Consider the following 18,329-nt stretch of genomic DNA (forward strand, 5'->3'; position numbering starts at 1 on the left):
AGAAAGCCAGGGACTCAATACTGTGTCATTCCATTCCTTCAATTCTGGGTCTAGGTGCGCACGCGCGCGCACACACACACACACACACACAATGTCCATAGGTTTTAGTTGTACTTAGCTGAAAGAATTAGAAGAATGTTTTAGTCTATTATTTTGGAATTAAAAGTCTACTCCACCTCTACTTTTGCAGTGTAGTTTTTCCAACAGCAGAGTTATCTTCCTAATTATAAGTTGCTTATTACAGTATGAAACTAATTATTTTCTTAGGAGCATACCACCTGATGAATATGTAAGCTTTCTGTATTTTTTCATATTAAATCCTATAATTGAGTTTATTATATAATGTGGGCATTATTTATATAATATATATATTTATATACTGTATATAAGCATCAGTTTTGAAAATGCTGTTAGTGACTTGAGTGTCTTAATTCTGTGATGGCACTGTAACATTCAAAGAAATCATATCTGGTTTGGAGTAGATACGCAGCAGTGATTTTTCTCTAGAGAATCATTTGGTTAATCTATTTCATATACTTCTTTAAAAGAAAGTGTTAATAGCTAAGAGCTTAATTAATATCTTTCACAAGCCAAAATAGATATTTATTTGCTAATATGATATTTTTAAGTAAAGAAAATAGTTGTTGTGGTGGTTAAGATGTTTTTAAGATGTGCATTTGGAGAATTTGTGTGTGTTTTTTTTCCTTCCTTCTCCCTTCCACAACTTTTATTCCGAAAGAGACTAAGGCTTTTCATCTTTTTTTTGTTGTTGTTTTTTATTTATTTCTAGGAGAGAGAGAGAGAGAGACAGCGCGAGCAGGGGAGGGTGAGAGAGAGAGGGAGTCACAGACTGAAACAGGCTCCAGGCTCTGAGCTGGCAGTCAGCACAGAGCCCGACGCGGGGCTCGAACCCACGAACTGCGAGATGATGACCTAAGCGAAAGTCGGACGCTTAACCGACTAAGCCACCCAGGCGCCCCTAAGGCTTTTCATCTTTGCATGACTGATAATATACTTTAAAAAATATTATACCGGTAGAGTGTTGTGCCATGCCTGGTGGGATGTAGTATGGCAGTAGTTTTCCTTTTTATTAATCAGTTGAAAATTAAAAGGTGGAGATTTGATAAAGTTAACTGTTTGCAGTTTTTTATAGCAATTTGAAACAGTATTTAAACTACTCTCCTAAGCTCATTTCAGTAGTTGGAGTGACTTGTTTGAACATTAATTTCCAGCTCAGCTCAGTTTCCCTCATATTGTAGCAGATGGTTTTAGTTACAGATAATTCATGATATTTCAACAAAATACACATCCTCTTGAGCAAAAAATCTATCTCATAGTAATGAAAGTAATATCAAACATTACTACATTTTGCTTAAGAGAATATTTACTTTTAAGTGTTCATCTTCAATTTCTGTGCATTTTGTACAGTGATATCCTCAGGCTTATGAAGACAGGGGTGTGTGTTTAGAGTTCTTTTCCCCTGTCCACCTTCAATGAATACTGAATTTATCCTTGCTTTGGATTTATCATGTAACTCTTGGATGGTCACCTAAAGGGTCTGATTTCAAATGTATGCCATGTATGTCTCTGCCTCTCAGTTATATTTTCCACTTAGGGTCATTATTTTAAAATTTGTTTTAATTGTTCAAACAGCAGATGTGAGTCAGCTCTTGTATCTACCTAAAATTGAATATCCATAAGGAAGGACAAGAGTTCTTTGCAGCCATATTGGGCACACAGACTCATGCACTTTACTGAAGCCTTGCAGATGTTCACCGTGATTGATGAGAGAAATATACAGTTTAAAGTAGAGTATATTATTTTTCACTTCTTGAATTATAAAGCATTTAAATAATGATAATTAATACCAGTGGAAAAGACATTGTCACAACCTAAAAACTCTCATACCTTTTAAATTTGTACTAACTATAGGAAAAACAACTTGATAATGTGTATCAGGAGTCATAAAATTGTCTTTGTCCTTTAGTAATTCTTCTAAAATAGAAATAGGTATAAGGAAGCAGTCTGAAATGTAGAGGAACAGTGCTTGTGGTAGATTATTCAGCAAACTTAGTTAAAATTGTATTTTAACTATACCATGATTATTTCAACATCCCTGTAACCAAAAAGATGATGACATACATAGATTTAGAGTTCTTAAAATGTGTTAGAGTAGAATTTTCATGTGATATATAAAGGCAAAGAGCAGCACTAATTGTATATTGTGTATTTGTGGGTCACATGCACAGAAAAGACAAAGGAGGCCACAGTGTTTTCTCTTGTGATTGTTATTGTTAGGAAGTAGAATGATGGGTTGTTTTTTTTTATGATGGGTTATTTTTAATTCTATTTCTTCTGTTTTCCAATTATCCCAGTGGGAAAGGAGGGGTATGTGTTTGTTTTGTTTTTTTAAATCTGCTTTTCTTTATTATTTCTTTCTCTCTCTCTGTAACCAGAAGCATGTATGTAAGTAGCAGAGCCATCCAGGATAGCACACTTTCCTCTATCAGCCTTCAGGGCCCCCCTAAAGCACCTTGTCTTCCTCAGGGGAGCCCTGGACAGTTGTGTTTCAGTGCTCTTTGGCATGTTCTGTCTAGAATATTTTGTACCAGGCTTTGAGTCTTTGCCTGGATGAAGCCTGAGCTTTTGAGGAGTTGGGCTAATCAGGCAATTTAGGCTCAGAGGCCCTAGGGAATTGAAAATAGACAAATGGGGTGAACTTTTCTTTAGCAAACTTTTGCACAGGGTCACTATTTCAGGATCTCTTGTTAAGAAGGGAGTGAGAAGGAACTGCTTCCCTGCAGTTGTGTGGCTGCAGAAGAGGTGACAGAGACTTGTAGTCACGTGTAAGGGGGACTTGTTTTTGCTTCGTTGACAGTGTGGCCCCTCTCTGTTCCACAGCTGGCTCTGAAGGACCCCGTGCACACAGTGTCACTGCAGCAGTTCATCTACGAGAAGCTGAAGGCACAGCAGGAGCTCCTGGGAGAGCAAGGCTTCCAGTCCCTCATGGAGACCGTGGACACAGAGATCGTCACCCAGCTGCAGGAGTTTTTACAGGGCTTCTGAGAGCGCCTGGCATGCGGCTGCCTCCCCTTTCCGAGACAAGGCACAGAGCCCAGCTTGCCATCCGTGTGTGACAGCCTGCTGAGACGATTAAGAACTCCCTCATGTATACCTGTAAAGAAGTGAAGACCATACATTTTTATTACAAAAATGAGTGAATAAATGTAAATCCCGCCCAACTAAAATTACAAACCTATTCCTGAAAAGAATTTAATTTTATATTTAAGAGGGGCCCCGTGTTTACTAGATATAGATTTGATGACACTAGCTGCTTAGTTTTCTGTTAAGAGAAGACACCGTTTGATTAGCTTTTAATCATGTGCTCTTAACACTTGAGAAGATGAAGGTTAATGTCTGCGATGTTTTTCTGCAACCAAAATTAGTATTAATTTGGCTGCTTTATCCCTTTTTTAAGCTAATGAAACTGCAAGTTTGACAAATGGCAAAGCTGTTCAGATGATGCAATTAAAGAAGGGTGTGCACCAGACAAATATATAAATAGTGCAAATATATATCACTGAGGTTATCTTGCAAGGGAGTTGCTTTCATCTGACGTAGAAAAATGTGTTTTATCAAATGTTTTATTTTCATTTTAGTAATTGGACGCAAAAATTAGTGAAGGGATTTTTTTCCTCGTTTTATTTTCAGTAATTACCTCTAGTCTTTAAATGCATATGGTAAGGCCCGTGGAAGGGAGCCTTTGGTACTGTGCTGTCGGTTGGGAGACTTCCAGTCCCTCCGTTACTCCGGAGGCCAGAAGCCCGGTGAACACCAACAACAGCTGGTCTGTCCCCACACAGCCTCCTGTGCTGTGCCGCCCGCTGCCCCATCCCAGGGTCCTCACCCACCACAGGGCCATGTAGGGCCGCAGTGTGACAGCACGCCTGTCACAATCCCCTGGGGCACCAGCACTGTTAGGACAAGTCTTCCTTCCCTGTTCCTCCAACACGCAGTACCAAAAAAGGGGAAAAAGGAGAAAATAAAGCCTTACTCTGTTTCACTTGCCATTTATTTTAAGAAACCTTTAAAGCATTTTTAAGGAAATACTCAGAAGCAAGGTTGGGAAATGTCTGATCTTTCTATAGAAAGTTGGGTACAGTCTATGTAACTGCAGGAACCCCACCGCCCCTTTGTAAGCTGTGGAACTCAAAATGTGTGGAACTACTTGGTGTTTTCAGCAAGAGAAAGAAAATATGGTCCAAATTAAATTTTCCAAAGATACCTACCTTTGGTTTGTCTGACTATTTTTCCTGCTCCTCGAAAAATGAGTTTGTAAAAATTGCCCCATGGATTTGAAAGGGATGTTTTCTTTCATACCTGGTGTTGGCTCTGTCCTGGTAGGTGCTGGTGCTGTGTGTGGTAAATCCTAGCTACTGTTTTATTTCTCTTTTCATTTAAAGACTAAAAGCTTCTTTAATGTAATTCTGTTTTTCATTTTTTTTTAATGCTTTTTTTTAATTTTTGAAAGAGAGACAGAGCATGAGCAGGCAAGGGACAGAGAGAGAGGGAGACACAGAATCTGAAGCAGGCTGCAGGCTCTGAGCTGTCAGTACAGAGCCCGACACGGGGCTCAAACCCACGGACCACGAGATCATGACCTGAGCCAAAGTCGGACACTCCACCGACTGAGCCACCCAGGTGCCCCTAATGTGGTAATTCTTAATCATTATTATTCAGTTCTCAAGACTGATCTAAGAAGAATAACTTCTTTCTGTTGACTTAATTCTTTTCGTTTAAGCCATTTTCCCCAACGTTACTGGAAATTCTCAAAAGTTCTCCAGCTCTTCACTTATAGTAAAGTAACTCCTCTTTCCACTTCCTGACAGATTTCATTATAACTATAGCAAATATTACTAAAATAGCTACCTTGCAGAAACAGTTAAAAAAAAAAAAAAAAAACTCAGGGAAAGAGTTTAGCTCATGTCTTTAAAACTAAAATGTTTGAAATAGGCTTTAAGTAGGAAGAGTAAAGTAACATTACTTAAGGAATATTAAGTAGAAAATGTTTAAAATAGGTCAGAAAAAAATCATGTACTTGAAAATTTTAAATGTTCAATTAGACATAAAATACAAGTATTAATTTACAGAATTCTATTCATTAATGCAGCCTTCCAGCAAACATGGACAAAATGAGTCAACTGAGCCAGGCCTCGGGTTGAACTATGGCTCCTGATACCAGGTAATGATCATTTCTAGTCCATAAACATCACTTCTTTTCTATTTTCTGTTCCAGACGTTTCTCCTGTTCCTCTAACAAAGGTCCATGTGGCCAACAATAACATTTTCAAGTTTTTATTAGAAGTGGTCCCTTGTCCATCTGTCTCCTACCATTTTAGAGAAACCACATCATTACATATTAAACACTCACATTTAATTATTTCCCTTTTTAAAAAGATTCACTGGAAAAAATAAAAGCTTCACCATAGATCCTTATTTACCTATTCCTTTATTCAACTAGTATTTATTGAGTTCCTGTTTGTGCCATGGTGCTACATTAAATTCTGGGGTTAGAACAGGGTGTTTACCTTACGAAATTTTATAAATCAGTGGGAACACATACTTGCCAACATGATATTATAAAAATAGTGCACATCATGGGAACATATGTCCTGGAGCCGCAGCAGTGCAGCTGGCACTATAGGATTTGATAGATATTTAAAAGCTACTCTTAAACAGCGTACTTTGGTGAGGTTATGTAGAAGTCAGTGGCACTAGGCTCGACTCGGCACCCTCTGATGTCAGACTCAGAGCCACTTGAAATGACTCTGACATGCTATCCCTAAAATTTTGGCAGTGTTGGAGCCCATTAGCGTCACAACTGATCCCTTATTCCATGGATTAAAATGTAAGGCTCACCTGTTGAGGGTAGTGGTCTTTTGTTCTACCAACTTCATAAATCCCACACAAAGAGAAATTTGTAAGTTGTTGGAGAACTGATAAAAGGAAGACAAGAGGTATCTGTCATGAAAACCAAAAATACTCCCTTCCTTCAACTTTAGGAAAAACATTTAGTGTAACGACCAGTACTATACTCTTTATCTGGATTCACCAAATTGTTTTATTCTCTCCATACACATGCACACACATATGTATAGTATTTATATACTTTTGCTGAATCATATGAAAGTAAGTCAGAGACACTTCACCCCCACATACTCTGGCGTACCTCTAAGAAGGGCATTTCTCTACATACCCACCAATCCATTAGAAGGGTCATGCAATAATATCTAATAAACAGTACATATTCCAGTTCTCCCCAATGCCCCAAAGATGCCTTTTATGTTTGCCCATTCATTTTGTGATCCAGGATCCATTGAATGTTTGTTCAATGCATTTGCTGTTCGATTTTTAAATCTAGAATAGTCCTTTTATCATATCATTGGCTTTTTTGAATCCCAAACAGTAGTCTAGTAGAATGTCCATTCTGGTCTGGTGTTCTAATTGTTTCCTCGTAATTCGATTCAGGTTAGCATTTGTTGGCGAGGAGACTCCATCATTAATGTTGTATACCTGCCCCGACATCACATCCTGAGGCATGTAATGTGAGGTGGTCTCTCCATTCGAACTAGAACAGTTAAGGTGGTGGTAGCTAGGCCACTCCATTATAAGGATAAGTTTTCAAAGAGAACCTTACAATGCTAGAAATTTCCAGTGGTGGTTTTGCTTCTTTGGTGGGTTTTGTTTTTACCCTAGAGTCCTTAACCCACCAGGTTGCCTTTTCATTTACAAAAAGTTCTCCAATTCTATTTTAGTCTAGGAAAGTCATGCGGCTCAGCTGTGGAAAAGGTAAATTGAACCTGGTATGAATTTTATCAACCTTTTTAGGTTCTGAAAATCCATTATTGTTAGGACACACATCCTAGCCAACATCTGTTTCCCGCCCACCCTCCCTCCTTCCTCCCTCCCTTCCTTCCTCCCTTCCTCCCTCCCTTCCTCCCTCCCTTCCTCCCTCCCTCCTCTTTCTTTCTTCCCCTCTACTACCTCATGTTTTGGACAGGTATGTAGATCTTAGTGAACACCAGTATAACCTGAACTCACACACTGCTAAACAGGAAGAAACAAAGGCAAGCACTGCTTTCCTATTTCTCATTTGGGTTTGTAAGCGGTTTGCCATTTCCTTTTTTTTTTTTTACTTTACAAATGCTTTATCATATATGGTCCAGGCCTAAATGGCAGAACCGTTTGAGGCTTTGAGAATTTTCTTTTAGTTTGGTTTAGGATGAGAAGCACTTGGACGTTATCAGCTGGCAAAATGGGGAAAGAAAAGATAATCATTTCTGGAAATGTGAAGCTTTGATCTTGGTACCTCCATAGACTCTTACATCTGAAGAAGCCGTTTAAAGTCACCTTTATCTCCTTAAGAAATGCATTCTTTCCGATCACAGCCAAATTCTACAGAACTGACGTCCTCTGAAGCGTTGTACAAACTGATCCATCTAGCTGTGGAGCTGGTACTGAGTTGAACTTTAGAGCCCTTGGATGAATACCCTAATACCCTGCGCTATAGCTGTTAGTCTGAATTTCTCCATCTTTACTTCGGGGCAGTTGAATTCCTGGTCTGAAGGACTCCTTACGGTCTGAAGCACTTGGATAAAATTCAAAACTGAGAGGCATTGACTACATTTTCTTGAATTCTTTCTTACTGTAACAAGTAGAGTCCCCAATTAGCCTAAGATCTTAACAAGCAAGATCCTGGTTCCAGCTGATGCCTGCAGCCAACTCATTTGGGCCGTTGGAATTGATTTAGTCCAGTGTGCTTTGAAGAACTGCCTAATCCGGGAAAGAATGTATCGATCTGTGGTCATCTGCCCCTCTTTCCCTTCAAAATGAAGTATTGATTTTCATGCCTCGTTAATTTCCCAGTAGGGCAGAAATGGAATGGAAGGAACTGCCAGAACAGGTATGAGTCCAGTGAAGCTTGGCACATTTATATCTGTCTGGCACTGGGCACATGGTTTTAAATTTGGAAATTGGCCTTATGACGAGCAGTCTGCCATTTGGGGATTTTTATTGCCAGGGGTTAGAGAAGAAAAGGCTGTAGATGGGTCTGTGAGTAGATCTCAAGTGAGCTCTTCATTTTTCTCAGTAGCTTTAACCTGAAGCAAGATTACTATCTCATTTCAGAAGGGCAGGTCATTTTCCCAGCGCTCGAAAGGCTGGCCCAGAGTGACTCCCCTCCCCACCCCGCTTTTTAATGAACTCTGCAATTTAAGCAGTAATCTAGAAGAGCCAGACTTTTTGATTGACAAGGAAGTTGTAGCTCATAACCACACACACTGAGCTCAGAAGTGCATTGACAGACAGCGAGGGCAGGAAAGTCTGTTGACAGATCTGGAGGTAATCAAACTAAGCATGAGCTCTGTTTAGGTAAGGAAGGCAGTTTGCTTTATTTCTTTTTTGGATTGAAAGGCGCATACCTTGTGCCATCTCAGGCAGTGAAATCAATACCATGAAATGACCTTTTCCTTTTGGCCTGTTATGTTCTTTACTCCTAGCGCAACGCATTGAGAAATGCTGAAACAGGTGAGCAATAGTTTCCTGTCTAATAATTCTGGTAGTTTCTAGTATCTGTGTCATTTTTTAGAATACTTACCAGATAAGCCTGCTAAAGACAACTCACAGTATGGAAATAGGGAAACACAAAGTTACTGAAGTAATAGATTAGAGAATTGATTATTTTAACAGACCTTTTATACCTTACAAAAGTTATTCTTTGCAGATATCACTCCTTGTAGGTAGGTTTAAAGGAAGCAGGTAGGCTATTTTTTTTTAATTTGTTTTTTTCCTGGAGTCACAGAATTTAAAGCAGGAAGGGAATCAGGAGACATGACCTATCTTTACTATTTCACGAATGAAGAAATGGACTCAGAAGGTGAGGCATACAGTGTTGGGTCCCTGGTGTCTATTCCAGTGTACTTTCACTTATATATTTTTTTAAAAAGTGATTGCCCAGGTTTATGCTGTACATCTTTACCCTAAGTCTACCTTCATAGAACACTGCTCTTCATGTGTAGTGTGTATAGTGTAGACACCTTAGAGCAAAGTATTCCCAATCCCTCCCCCATCCCTTCTGATGTTGCTCTTTCTTATTTCACTTAATCCAGATATTATAATCACCAATACGTTGTTTGTTAGTATTACCTTATAGACCAATGAAGAATTTTAAAAATCAAAGATTTGATTTTACCTTTGTTTCTTCTCCGGCCCCCATCCTTCCTTCATGTAGACCCAAATTTCTGACCTACATAATTTTCTTTTTAACATTTTTTTTCAGGGTAGATCTTTAGGCGATGAATTCCCTCAGTTTGTCCCTCAGACAAGTTTTTGCTTGTCTGTGAAAACATCTCTAAAATTTGAAGGATATTCTGCTGCATGTAGGATTCTAAGTTGGTGAGGGTTTTTCTTTCAGTTCTTTAAATATTTCACTTCATGGCCATCTTGCTTCCATGGTTTCTAAAGAGAATCCCACTGTTATCTTTATTCTTAAATAGGGATTCCTCTATAAATAAAATGATTTTCACTCCCTCCTACCCTCTTTCTTCAACATTTTTTTCTTTGTCTTCGGTTTTCTGCAAGTTGAATATGATACTCCTGGGTGTCTTTTTAATTTCTAGCATTTACATTTGATTCTTTTTTTTTTTTAATTTTTTATGGTTTATTTAAAAAAAAATTTTATAGTTTATATTTATTTTTGAGACAGAGACAGAACATGAGCAGGGAAGGGGCAGAGAGCAAGGGAGACACGGAATCCAAAATAGGCTCCAAGCTCTGAGCTGCCAGCACAGAACCTGACCGGGGCTCGAACCCACGAACTGCAAGATCATGACCTGAGCCTAAGTCAGACACTTAACCAACTGAGCCACCCAGGTGCCCCTCTCTCTTTTTTTTTTGTTTTTAAGTTTATTTATTTTTGAGAGAAAGAGAGTGTGGAGGGGGAGGGTCAAGGAGAGAATCCCAAGCAGGCTCCATGCTGACAGCGCAGAGCACGATGTGAGGCTCAGATCCACAAACTGCAAGATCGTGACCTGAGCTGAAATCAGGAATCAGAGACTTAACCAACTGAGCCACCCAGGTGCCCCATTTTTCATTCTTTCTTAGAATTTCCATCTTTCTGCTTGAATTACCCATCTACTTTTTGGCTGCTTTTTCCTTTGGAGCTCTCAACATGTTAATGGTTGTCATTTTAAGTTTCCTGAGAATTCTGTATCACATAGGAGCCTCATTTTGAAGCTTGCTTGAGATGTTCTCTCATTTTTTGTTGGATCACAGAACTTGACCTGTGAGTTTTGTTTGCTTTTTAGCAAGCTTTGTAATTTTTTATTGAAAACTGGACATACTCTATTGGGTAATAGCTGAGATAAACAGTTGTCTAGTGTGAGCATCTGTGTTCATCTAGGAGTTAGACTATGGTTATTGTGTGCTGTAGCTATTGGTGTCACAGGCTTCACATTCTGGGGTTCTTGTTATTTCCCTTCTTCGGGCTTCCCCGAGTACTCTGTGCAGAGAGCCTGTGCCTTACAGCTCTTGCAGCAATCCACTGGAGCCCTCTTGGTGTGTGTGATTCTTAAGTGTGTGGAGAGAGTTTCTCCAATCCTAGGAGTAAACCTCAAGTCTCTTAGTGAGCTTGAGTCTCTGCCTTGTGACTTGTGTTTCTTGTTGGATAGCTTCCCCGTCCTCTGAGGTAAGACAGGAAGGCGAGAAGGCCCTGGAGGGAGAGGAATACCATTTGCTCAGGACCTCAAAGGCAAAGCATTGTTGTAAAGTCTTTACCCCGAGGAGTAGACTGCTGAGTCCAAGTCATAGGCTTTCAGTGTGTTTAGTGTCTCATTGTAAGGACCTGAGTGATGCCTCCTGAGATACAAGGATGTATCTGAGCCCTGTATGTGGTGGAGCCGGAGCACTTGGCCCAGGGTACTCTCCATATGCCCTTCTGTTATATAAATAACCTAAACGATGAACATTGAGAGAAGCAAAATTCCTCAAAAGACTAGCAATTTTGTCCCTGAAATAATTCAGAAACAGCAATTGAAAAACTGGTACAACACCAGGGAAAGCTTTTTAGCAAATTGCATGTCAGTTGCTTTTTAATAAAGCAACTATTTCCTCATGATAAATGCAATGTGTGCTTATGGTAAACAGCTGAAAATACACTGAGGTGTATGAAAGGAAATATAAATGGCCTATCATCTTATTCCCTAGAGATAATCAGTTGTCATTTTGCTGTATTTTGTTTTACTTTTCTTCTATCTATCATGTGTAGATAGAAACACATGCCCCCCAAATTGGGATTATATCAGTTTCCTTTTGTTAGTCCACTGCCCTTTGAATACCGAGTGCACTATTTAACCATTTTCTCATCATTTAAATATACTTTAAAAATACATACTTAGTGTCTGCATAAAAAAATTTGCTATAAGGATGTATCAAAATTTGATTATCTGGACATAGTACTGTGGTGAATATCATTCACAAATTCTTGTGTACATGTCTTAAAATTTCCTTACAATTAGGAAAAACAGGATTACTAGATGAAAAGCTATTAACATGCAGAAAATCCTAATATTCTTGCACTTTTGATATAGGGCAATTGCTTTTGGGTGGTAAAGGTTTTCTCACCTGCATTTAGCACCATGGGGATGCTACCTTTGATTGCGCCTCTGGCAGTATTGGCAGAGAGTATCTTGTGACATTTAAGTATGATATTATGAGAAATAGAGTACACAGGAAAGAAGATGAGCTTTACAAAAATCAAACAACCTGGGTAGGTCTCTGATTATCTACAATTTAAGTAATTTAACTTCCCTCAGCTTCTTAATTTCTCTTATTTGTAAAATGGGAATAATTGCTTCCTTTCCAGGTGGTTGTGAAAATTAAATATTCATTCAGCTTTCATTGAACAAATTATTGAGTGCCTGCATATGACATATGCTGGGTGCTAAGGATACAATGATAAAAGCACATAAGTCTGGTTTTCTTTTGAGTTTTCAATCTACTGGAAAAGACATCTGTCAGATAAGCCCGCAAATAAATGTAACTATGGAACAGTGGTCTTATGCTCTAAGAGCATTTGATAGGCAGATCTGACCTCAGGAGTTACAGAAGTCTGGGCCATTCTGGAGGTGATGATGAAGGGGAGGCGTGAAGAATGCGGAGGTTACATGGCCTCGAGTATAGGATGACAGTGAGTGTTCTTGTCAGAGGAGCAACATAGGAAAAGCTTCCTTGGCAGCATGAATGGAGGGAGCACATGGGAGGGCCTGCATGCCTGGAGTGGATCTGTCTCCCATAGGGTCTTGTTGGCCAAGTTCAGATTCTGTCCTTATTCTAAGAACAGTAGGAAGTCCAGGGAGACTGGAAGCACAACAAGAACAGATTTGCAGTTTTCAAGTCCAGAATCCTTAATACTGCCAGAGTGCAACACTTTGGAGGGAGTTGACAAGTGACTACAGAAACTATGGCTAATCTGGGGGAGAGATGATGGTGGCTTGAATGAAAGTAGTACTGAAATAAGTTTCTAGGCCCAGGATGGAACTGCTTCTGCCTGGGGTGCTTCGTCAGCAAGCTTTCATGGATGTTCCTGTATGTTCTCTGCTTGACCAGACACAGTAGATGAATTCAACCAGTGCCAGACACCAAGCCAACTCATTTCTGTACCTACTTCCTTGATCTTCCTTCAGTTTCTGTTTTTCTCTTCCCTGTTCCTTTATTTATTATCCTGTAAATGCTTCCTGCCTTCCACCCCCATTTTGCAGTTCTCTGGACTTGGAAATGGAGACTGCCCCCTTCTGGAACTTGAATGCTTCATGTTAAATAAAGGGTTTTTTTGTGTCACCTAAATTGTCTTCTGTAATCATTTTTCATGGCAGTAATGGTCAAAGTAGAGGGAAGTGAGTAATTAGAGAAATATTTAAGGGCTGATATGAGTAGGAATTAATGAACTCAGAGGGAGACTAAGCTCTCTGGTGCGTGGCTCTCCCCAGCGATGTCATATAGCTTCCCAGCAGCCACTGAGGTGAGTTTGGTGTGAAGATGCACTGATTTCAGGCCAGATGATGCTCAGTGGATCCTAGGATGGATAAAATGGAAGTGAAGATGGGGAAGTCCAGGGTCGGGGTGAAGAGGGGATTCAATGAACTACAGTTACAACAGTGATGGCTGGAATTGTGGAGAAGCAAGTCAGAAGGACTTGCAGATGGAGGCCGTGAGAGACAGAGGCACTGAAGTTACTGCTTCAGAAGGAGGAGCATTTCAGGGATGACGAGCATAATTGTGGGACCAGAGAAGGCAGTTGTACCTGCTTGCGTTAGTCATTCTTCTCCTTCTGCCCTCTGCAGAAGGTCGAAGGAAAACATTTTGTTTGTTTGTTTTCATGAAAGGGAAGAGTAATAGTCTGGAAAAGTATGTGCTTGGCGTGTAGTAAGTGCTCTACACGCAAGCGGTTCCTCATGGACTGCCATCACTGAGCTCTCTCGGCCCGTGCTCTAAAATTTCTTGAGAGCTTCCTGAAACCAGGCTTAGAAATGCCTGCAGACTTTATCATGAATAGTGTTCTGGCAAGATTTCTGTGGTGTCATTTAGATAACATCCTGTAATTAAAGCCATTCTCTGGGACCACATCTCTAGTGTTTAAGTCCTAACCTGACCACTGTTTGGTCTATATTCATCCACCTTTCCTGAAATACAGCCATTGTGTAGAGTGAGAAAAAGAAGTCATAACATCCCAAGAGATGGCATATATCACTTTGCTGCCAGAGCAAAAACCAAAGGTGGGGGACTTCAATCGATAGAAGGTGATTTTCTCACAGTTTTGGAAGCTAGAAATTCAAAATTGAAGTGTTGGCATAGGAGGTTCTCTTCTGAAGCCTGTGGGGGAGTCTTTGCCTCCTCTCCCTTCTGTGCTTGTTGTGTGCTTGGTGTTCTTGTCTTGTAGATGGGTCACTCCAATCTCTGCCTCTGTCACCTCCTCCTCCTGTGCCTCTTTCCTCTTAAGAGGAAACCAGTCATCTGCAGTGACTCCATTTTCAACCAAGGCCATATTCTGAGGTACTAAGGGCTAGAACTTCAGTGCCTTTCTTGGCAAGGGGACATGGTTCAACCTGTAGCAGATGAGTTGAAAAGAACTCACCTTAAATATTCCTGTTGACATTGTCCTGATGATGTGTCTAACAACTATAAGCCCCACTGTGGTGCATGGAATTGCTGTTCGAAAAATAAAGCCAAGTTCTGAATGCACTCATGAAGTGTAGAATGAGTTTTGGCTGGTTTTCAGGGTTAATCTCTGTAGGCAGACATGCCTGGCTGCTGGGGCGGTAGGGAGTCTAAGTGGTGAGGTGATCAGAGCCCCTCAGTAGTCATCAAGCTTTATGCTAGAGAGTTGAATGTTCGAGGCTCATTTACTAACCTTGCTTCAAAGTGCTTGCTTGGAAGTATACGTAATTCATTGCCAAATCTTAAAGCTATCCCTTGGTTTCAATCTTAGGTTTTAGTTGGGTTAAATAATGAGTAGGAACGATAGATGTTTGTGCATTCTCCCAAGGTACCACTGTTGCACAGAAGAACTGGGCTACACTGAGTGTAAGGAGAATGCAAAATGAATTGCAATAAACAAAATCCACTTCAGCCCTATTTTAGTTCAATTTAAAATGATAATGGAATTCAGGCTGCCTACAGCTATAGCAAACTTATGCTCCATTCTTGATTTAGTCTCCAGAAAACACAACAGCATTCAATTTGGCTGCTTTTTGAGTTGTGTACTGGAAGACACGTGGACTTTGGAATCAGATCTGAATTGGATTCCAGATTCTAAACCTTGGTTTTCCTCCCATGGTAGGGAGAATAATGGCCCCCAAAGCATGTCTGTCCCCTAATCCCTGGAAACTGCACATGTGTTAATGTACACAGTAAAAGAGATTTTGCAAATGTGTTGAAGTTTCAAACCTGGAAGTATGAGAGTGTCATGTAAGTATTCAGTTGGGTGCAGAATAATTAATGAGCCTTTAAAAGCAGAGGTGCTTTCCCAGCAGTGGTTGGAGACATAATGAAGGAAGAAGGGTCCGAGATGTTGGCTTTACAGTTGGAAAATGGGACTGTGTACCAAGGAATGCAGGTAGCCTCTGAAAGCTGCACAGGAAAGAAAATAGATTGTGACCTAGAGCCCTTCAGAAGGAACACATTCTGTCCCAGAGTTCCCCTAGGGCCCATGCCTTGATTTTAGGACTTCTAACTTCTAGAACCAATAGATAATATAGCTGTCATGTTTAAAGCACTGTTTGTGGTGTTTTATAAGGCGGCCATAGGAAACCCATACACCTGCTTACTGTATGACTTTCTGAGTCTTGGTTTTCTCATCCACAAACAATAATGTAGTAATACTGATCCTGTGTGGTTTATGTGTGGATTTGCTGAGGTGATATATTGTCAAAGCTGTTGTTAATCACTTCGTGACTTAAGAGTCCAGTCCTGAGGAGTCTGACAATTTTCTCTCTCTAGTTTGGGCCCAGCTGCCATCAAGTGAGTGGCTGAATCATGTTCTGTGGTCTGTGCCTTTTGGTTACCATGTGATGCGTGGACCAGGAGCATCAGCCTCATCTGGAATCTTGTTAGAAAATCAGAACTTCACGCCTCACCCCACATCCATGGGGTCAGAATCAGTTTTTTTTTTTAACAAGATCCCAAGGTGATTCATAGGCACTTTAAAGTTTGAGAGATACCAGACTGGTGGTTCGCAAACATCCTAGATGCTAACAGAACATATGCCTGTACCCAGAATTGATGGGGGTGGGGCTTCACATCTGTATTTTTAATATGCTTTCCAGTTATTTCTAATGCATGGAAGGTTATGACTACTGGAATAGTTACACAGAAATGAACTTCAGTACATGAGATTCAAATCAGAACTGTAAAATTTTGAATTAATACCTTTTTCTCTGAGGCAAACAGCCATGCTATGTAAGTATTATGAAGCGCTACATTTAAAAAAGATCTGTAAAAGAGGAAACATCAAAGAACAGCAGAGACACTTTCTCACTGTTCTGATGCCTATTCTAACTTTATCATGTGCACATAATTAGATTTCTTCCATAAGACTCAGCCAGCTTTCCTTCATTTAGAGGGATTTCTTAGATAACTCTATGACTATGCAACTTTGGCATTTAAAAGCTCTTGGCTATTTCCTCTTTAGCAAGAGAGATCTAAATACTTCTTACTATTATCAGAAGACAAGCGAGAGTATTTGGCGAGCTTTCTTCATCGTGGGAGCACCCGCACCCCTTCCTCCATGGACAGAAGCATAAGGAGGAAACTGAGCAGTTCCATTAGAGCAGCCCAGCCATGCTTGGAGGTGGCCATGACCCTGAGCACAGAGTTGCTTTCCAAGAACCAATACCAACATGGCCTCTCTCTAGCACACCCAGGGCAGAAGATCCAGAGAGAACGTTCAGATTGACTCTTACCTAGGAGCTCCCAGTGCAAAGAGCTGGATAAGGGTTATAGACAAGGGTCAAAACTGAGAACGAGGAGCTGAGCACAAACCAGGACACAGGGCTGTGGGTTAGGAAGACACTGACAAACCTCCCACGCAGTTACCTCAAATAGCTCTGGGGAATTGGAGCTTCCACCATGAAAAACAGAATGAACTGAAACCTATGTCCAACCAAGGGGACATCAAGAGGAAACTCATCCCTGTAGCCAGCGAGGGCTCTGCAACCCAGCGCACTTGCTACAAGAGCTTCTGATAACCGTGCTCTCTCGAGGATGTCCCTGCTCTGGAAGTGGTCCTGTGGGCTCCCACTAGGCCCAGCTCAATGGGAGCTGTGCCCACGGGCAGGCATCTGTGGTAGAATCTGGTAATGCAGACCTGGGCAGGCCATTCTGGGGCTGCCACCTCCATGAACTTAAAACCCTGTGTCAGCCTTTTTATTATCAGAAATGACAATTTTCTGTTAGAAGAAAAGTAACAAGACATACCTCCTTCTATACTTCTTTCAGAGTCCTGACATATGTATATAATACCTATTCTTTCATTAAGCTTGCTGTTTCCCTCAATAAGCCACTTAAAATAACATGTAAGAAACCCCATGTGGTATAAAATGGAGATATAATCTGGTTTTACCACAGAGGCTGCAGGGACCGCTGACTGGACACTTGACTGAGTTTTATTCTGTGCTACTGACTGGCGTGACTTATGACTAATGCACTCAAACTCTCCTGGTGACTCAGATATGGGATATTTCTCCTATTCCTCTCTTTTATTTTCTTTGTCTCTCGTATCCACTGCCCCTTCTCCTGTCTCCACAGTCTTACACGCCACGTCCCAAACCACCCTTGTCTAATACCAGCAAATCATATCAAATTACACATCATGCCCTGTGTAACTTCCAGTATGATTCCGACATGTGCTACCAGAACATCAGGTGCCCCAGAGGTGGGGATTGTCAGTGCCATAGGGCCCAGGGGAGAGAACCTTGGACCGATACAACAGAGCTGTCATCACCCTAGAACTTACTTTTGGAGATGGTCCCTTGTTGGAGCACAAGGGTCTGGTCTTTTATTAAGTTGAACTTCTCACTGTAGACTAATGTATTGGCATTGTATTTTCATTGACAGACCATATAAAAGTTAAACTCTTAAGTTTGAGAGCCACCCCTAGGCGGTCCTCTCCCTCAACAAAAACCCTTTTTCTCTTTGGATCCATGATTATAACCCAGCAGTGAACAACAACAAAAATAATGATGGCGGTGGTACTATTTAATTTAGTTCTCACAATACCCTGAAAAGTGCAATTTCTTCCATTTTCTAGTTGAGAAGATAGACTTAGGAAGGCCATGCAGTCTTCCCTGGGTCAAATGGTCACTGTTGTCCGTGGCATTAACTAGGCTGTCTGGTATCTGAAGTGCCCTTCACCATGTGGCATGCCCCCTCTGCTGTCCATCCACTGTCTCTCTCCCCAGACCCACCAGGCCACCATCCCTGCTTTCTGTCCTCTGCCACACCGCCTTCTCAAACTCTGCCCTGTTCTGTCCTTCCCCCAGCCTTCCCACACATCCTCTCCCAGGATGCCCAGCCCTACACACACGCACAGTCTCTAAGGTTGTGCATGTGCAGGTTGTCTGAAGGAAAGACCCACCAGAGCCTCCCATGGCTGCTTCATGGGGTCTGCAAGTTAAAAACTCCCAGCAAAGGAGAGGTGCTTGTTCTTCCAGCTGCTGGCACCCTTGCCAGTGTTCACACTGCGGTGTACACATGACCAGCCAGGCCTAGACTCTGGA

The 18,329-nt window shown here is 41.0% G+C and overlaps 1 protein-coding gene across 1 annotated transcript in view; it reads left to right on the top strand.

Annotated features, from left to right (window-relative positions):
- The window catches only part of IPO11 (importin 11), a 197,697-nt gene extending 193,413 nt beyond the window's left edge, over nucleotides 1-4,284 (top strand). Inside the window, exon 30 of the mRNA XM_039255589.1 lies at nucleotides 2,902-4,284. Within this exon, the coding sequence (XP_039111520.1) occupies nucleotides 2,902-3,066 (165 nt within the window). The 3' untranslated portion in view covers nucleotides 3,067-4,284. The remainder of the gene's footprint in view (nucleotides 1-2,901) is intronic.
- The last annotated feature ends 14,045 nt before the right edge of the window (nucleotides 4,285-18,329 follow it).

Source organism: Hyaena hyaena, unplaced genomic scaffold (genome assembly GCF_003009895.1).
Source record: "Hyaena hyaena isolate Hyena2069 unplaced genomic scaffold, ASM300989v1 scaffold_532, whole genome shotgun sequence".
Taxonomy (NCBI): Eukaryota; Metazoa; Chordata; class Mammalia; order Carnivora; family Hyaenidae; genus Hyaena; species Hyaena hyaena.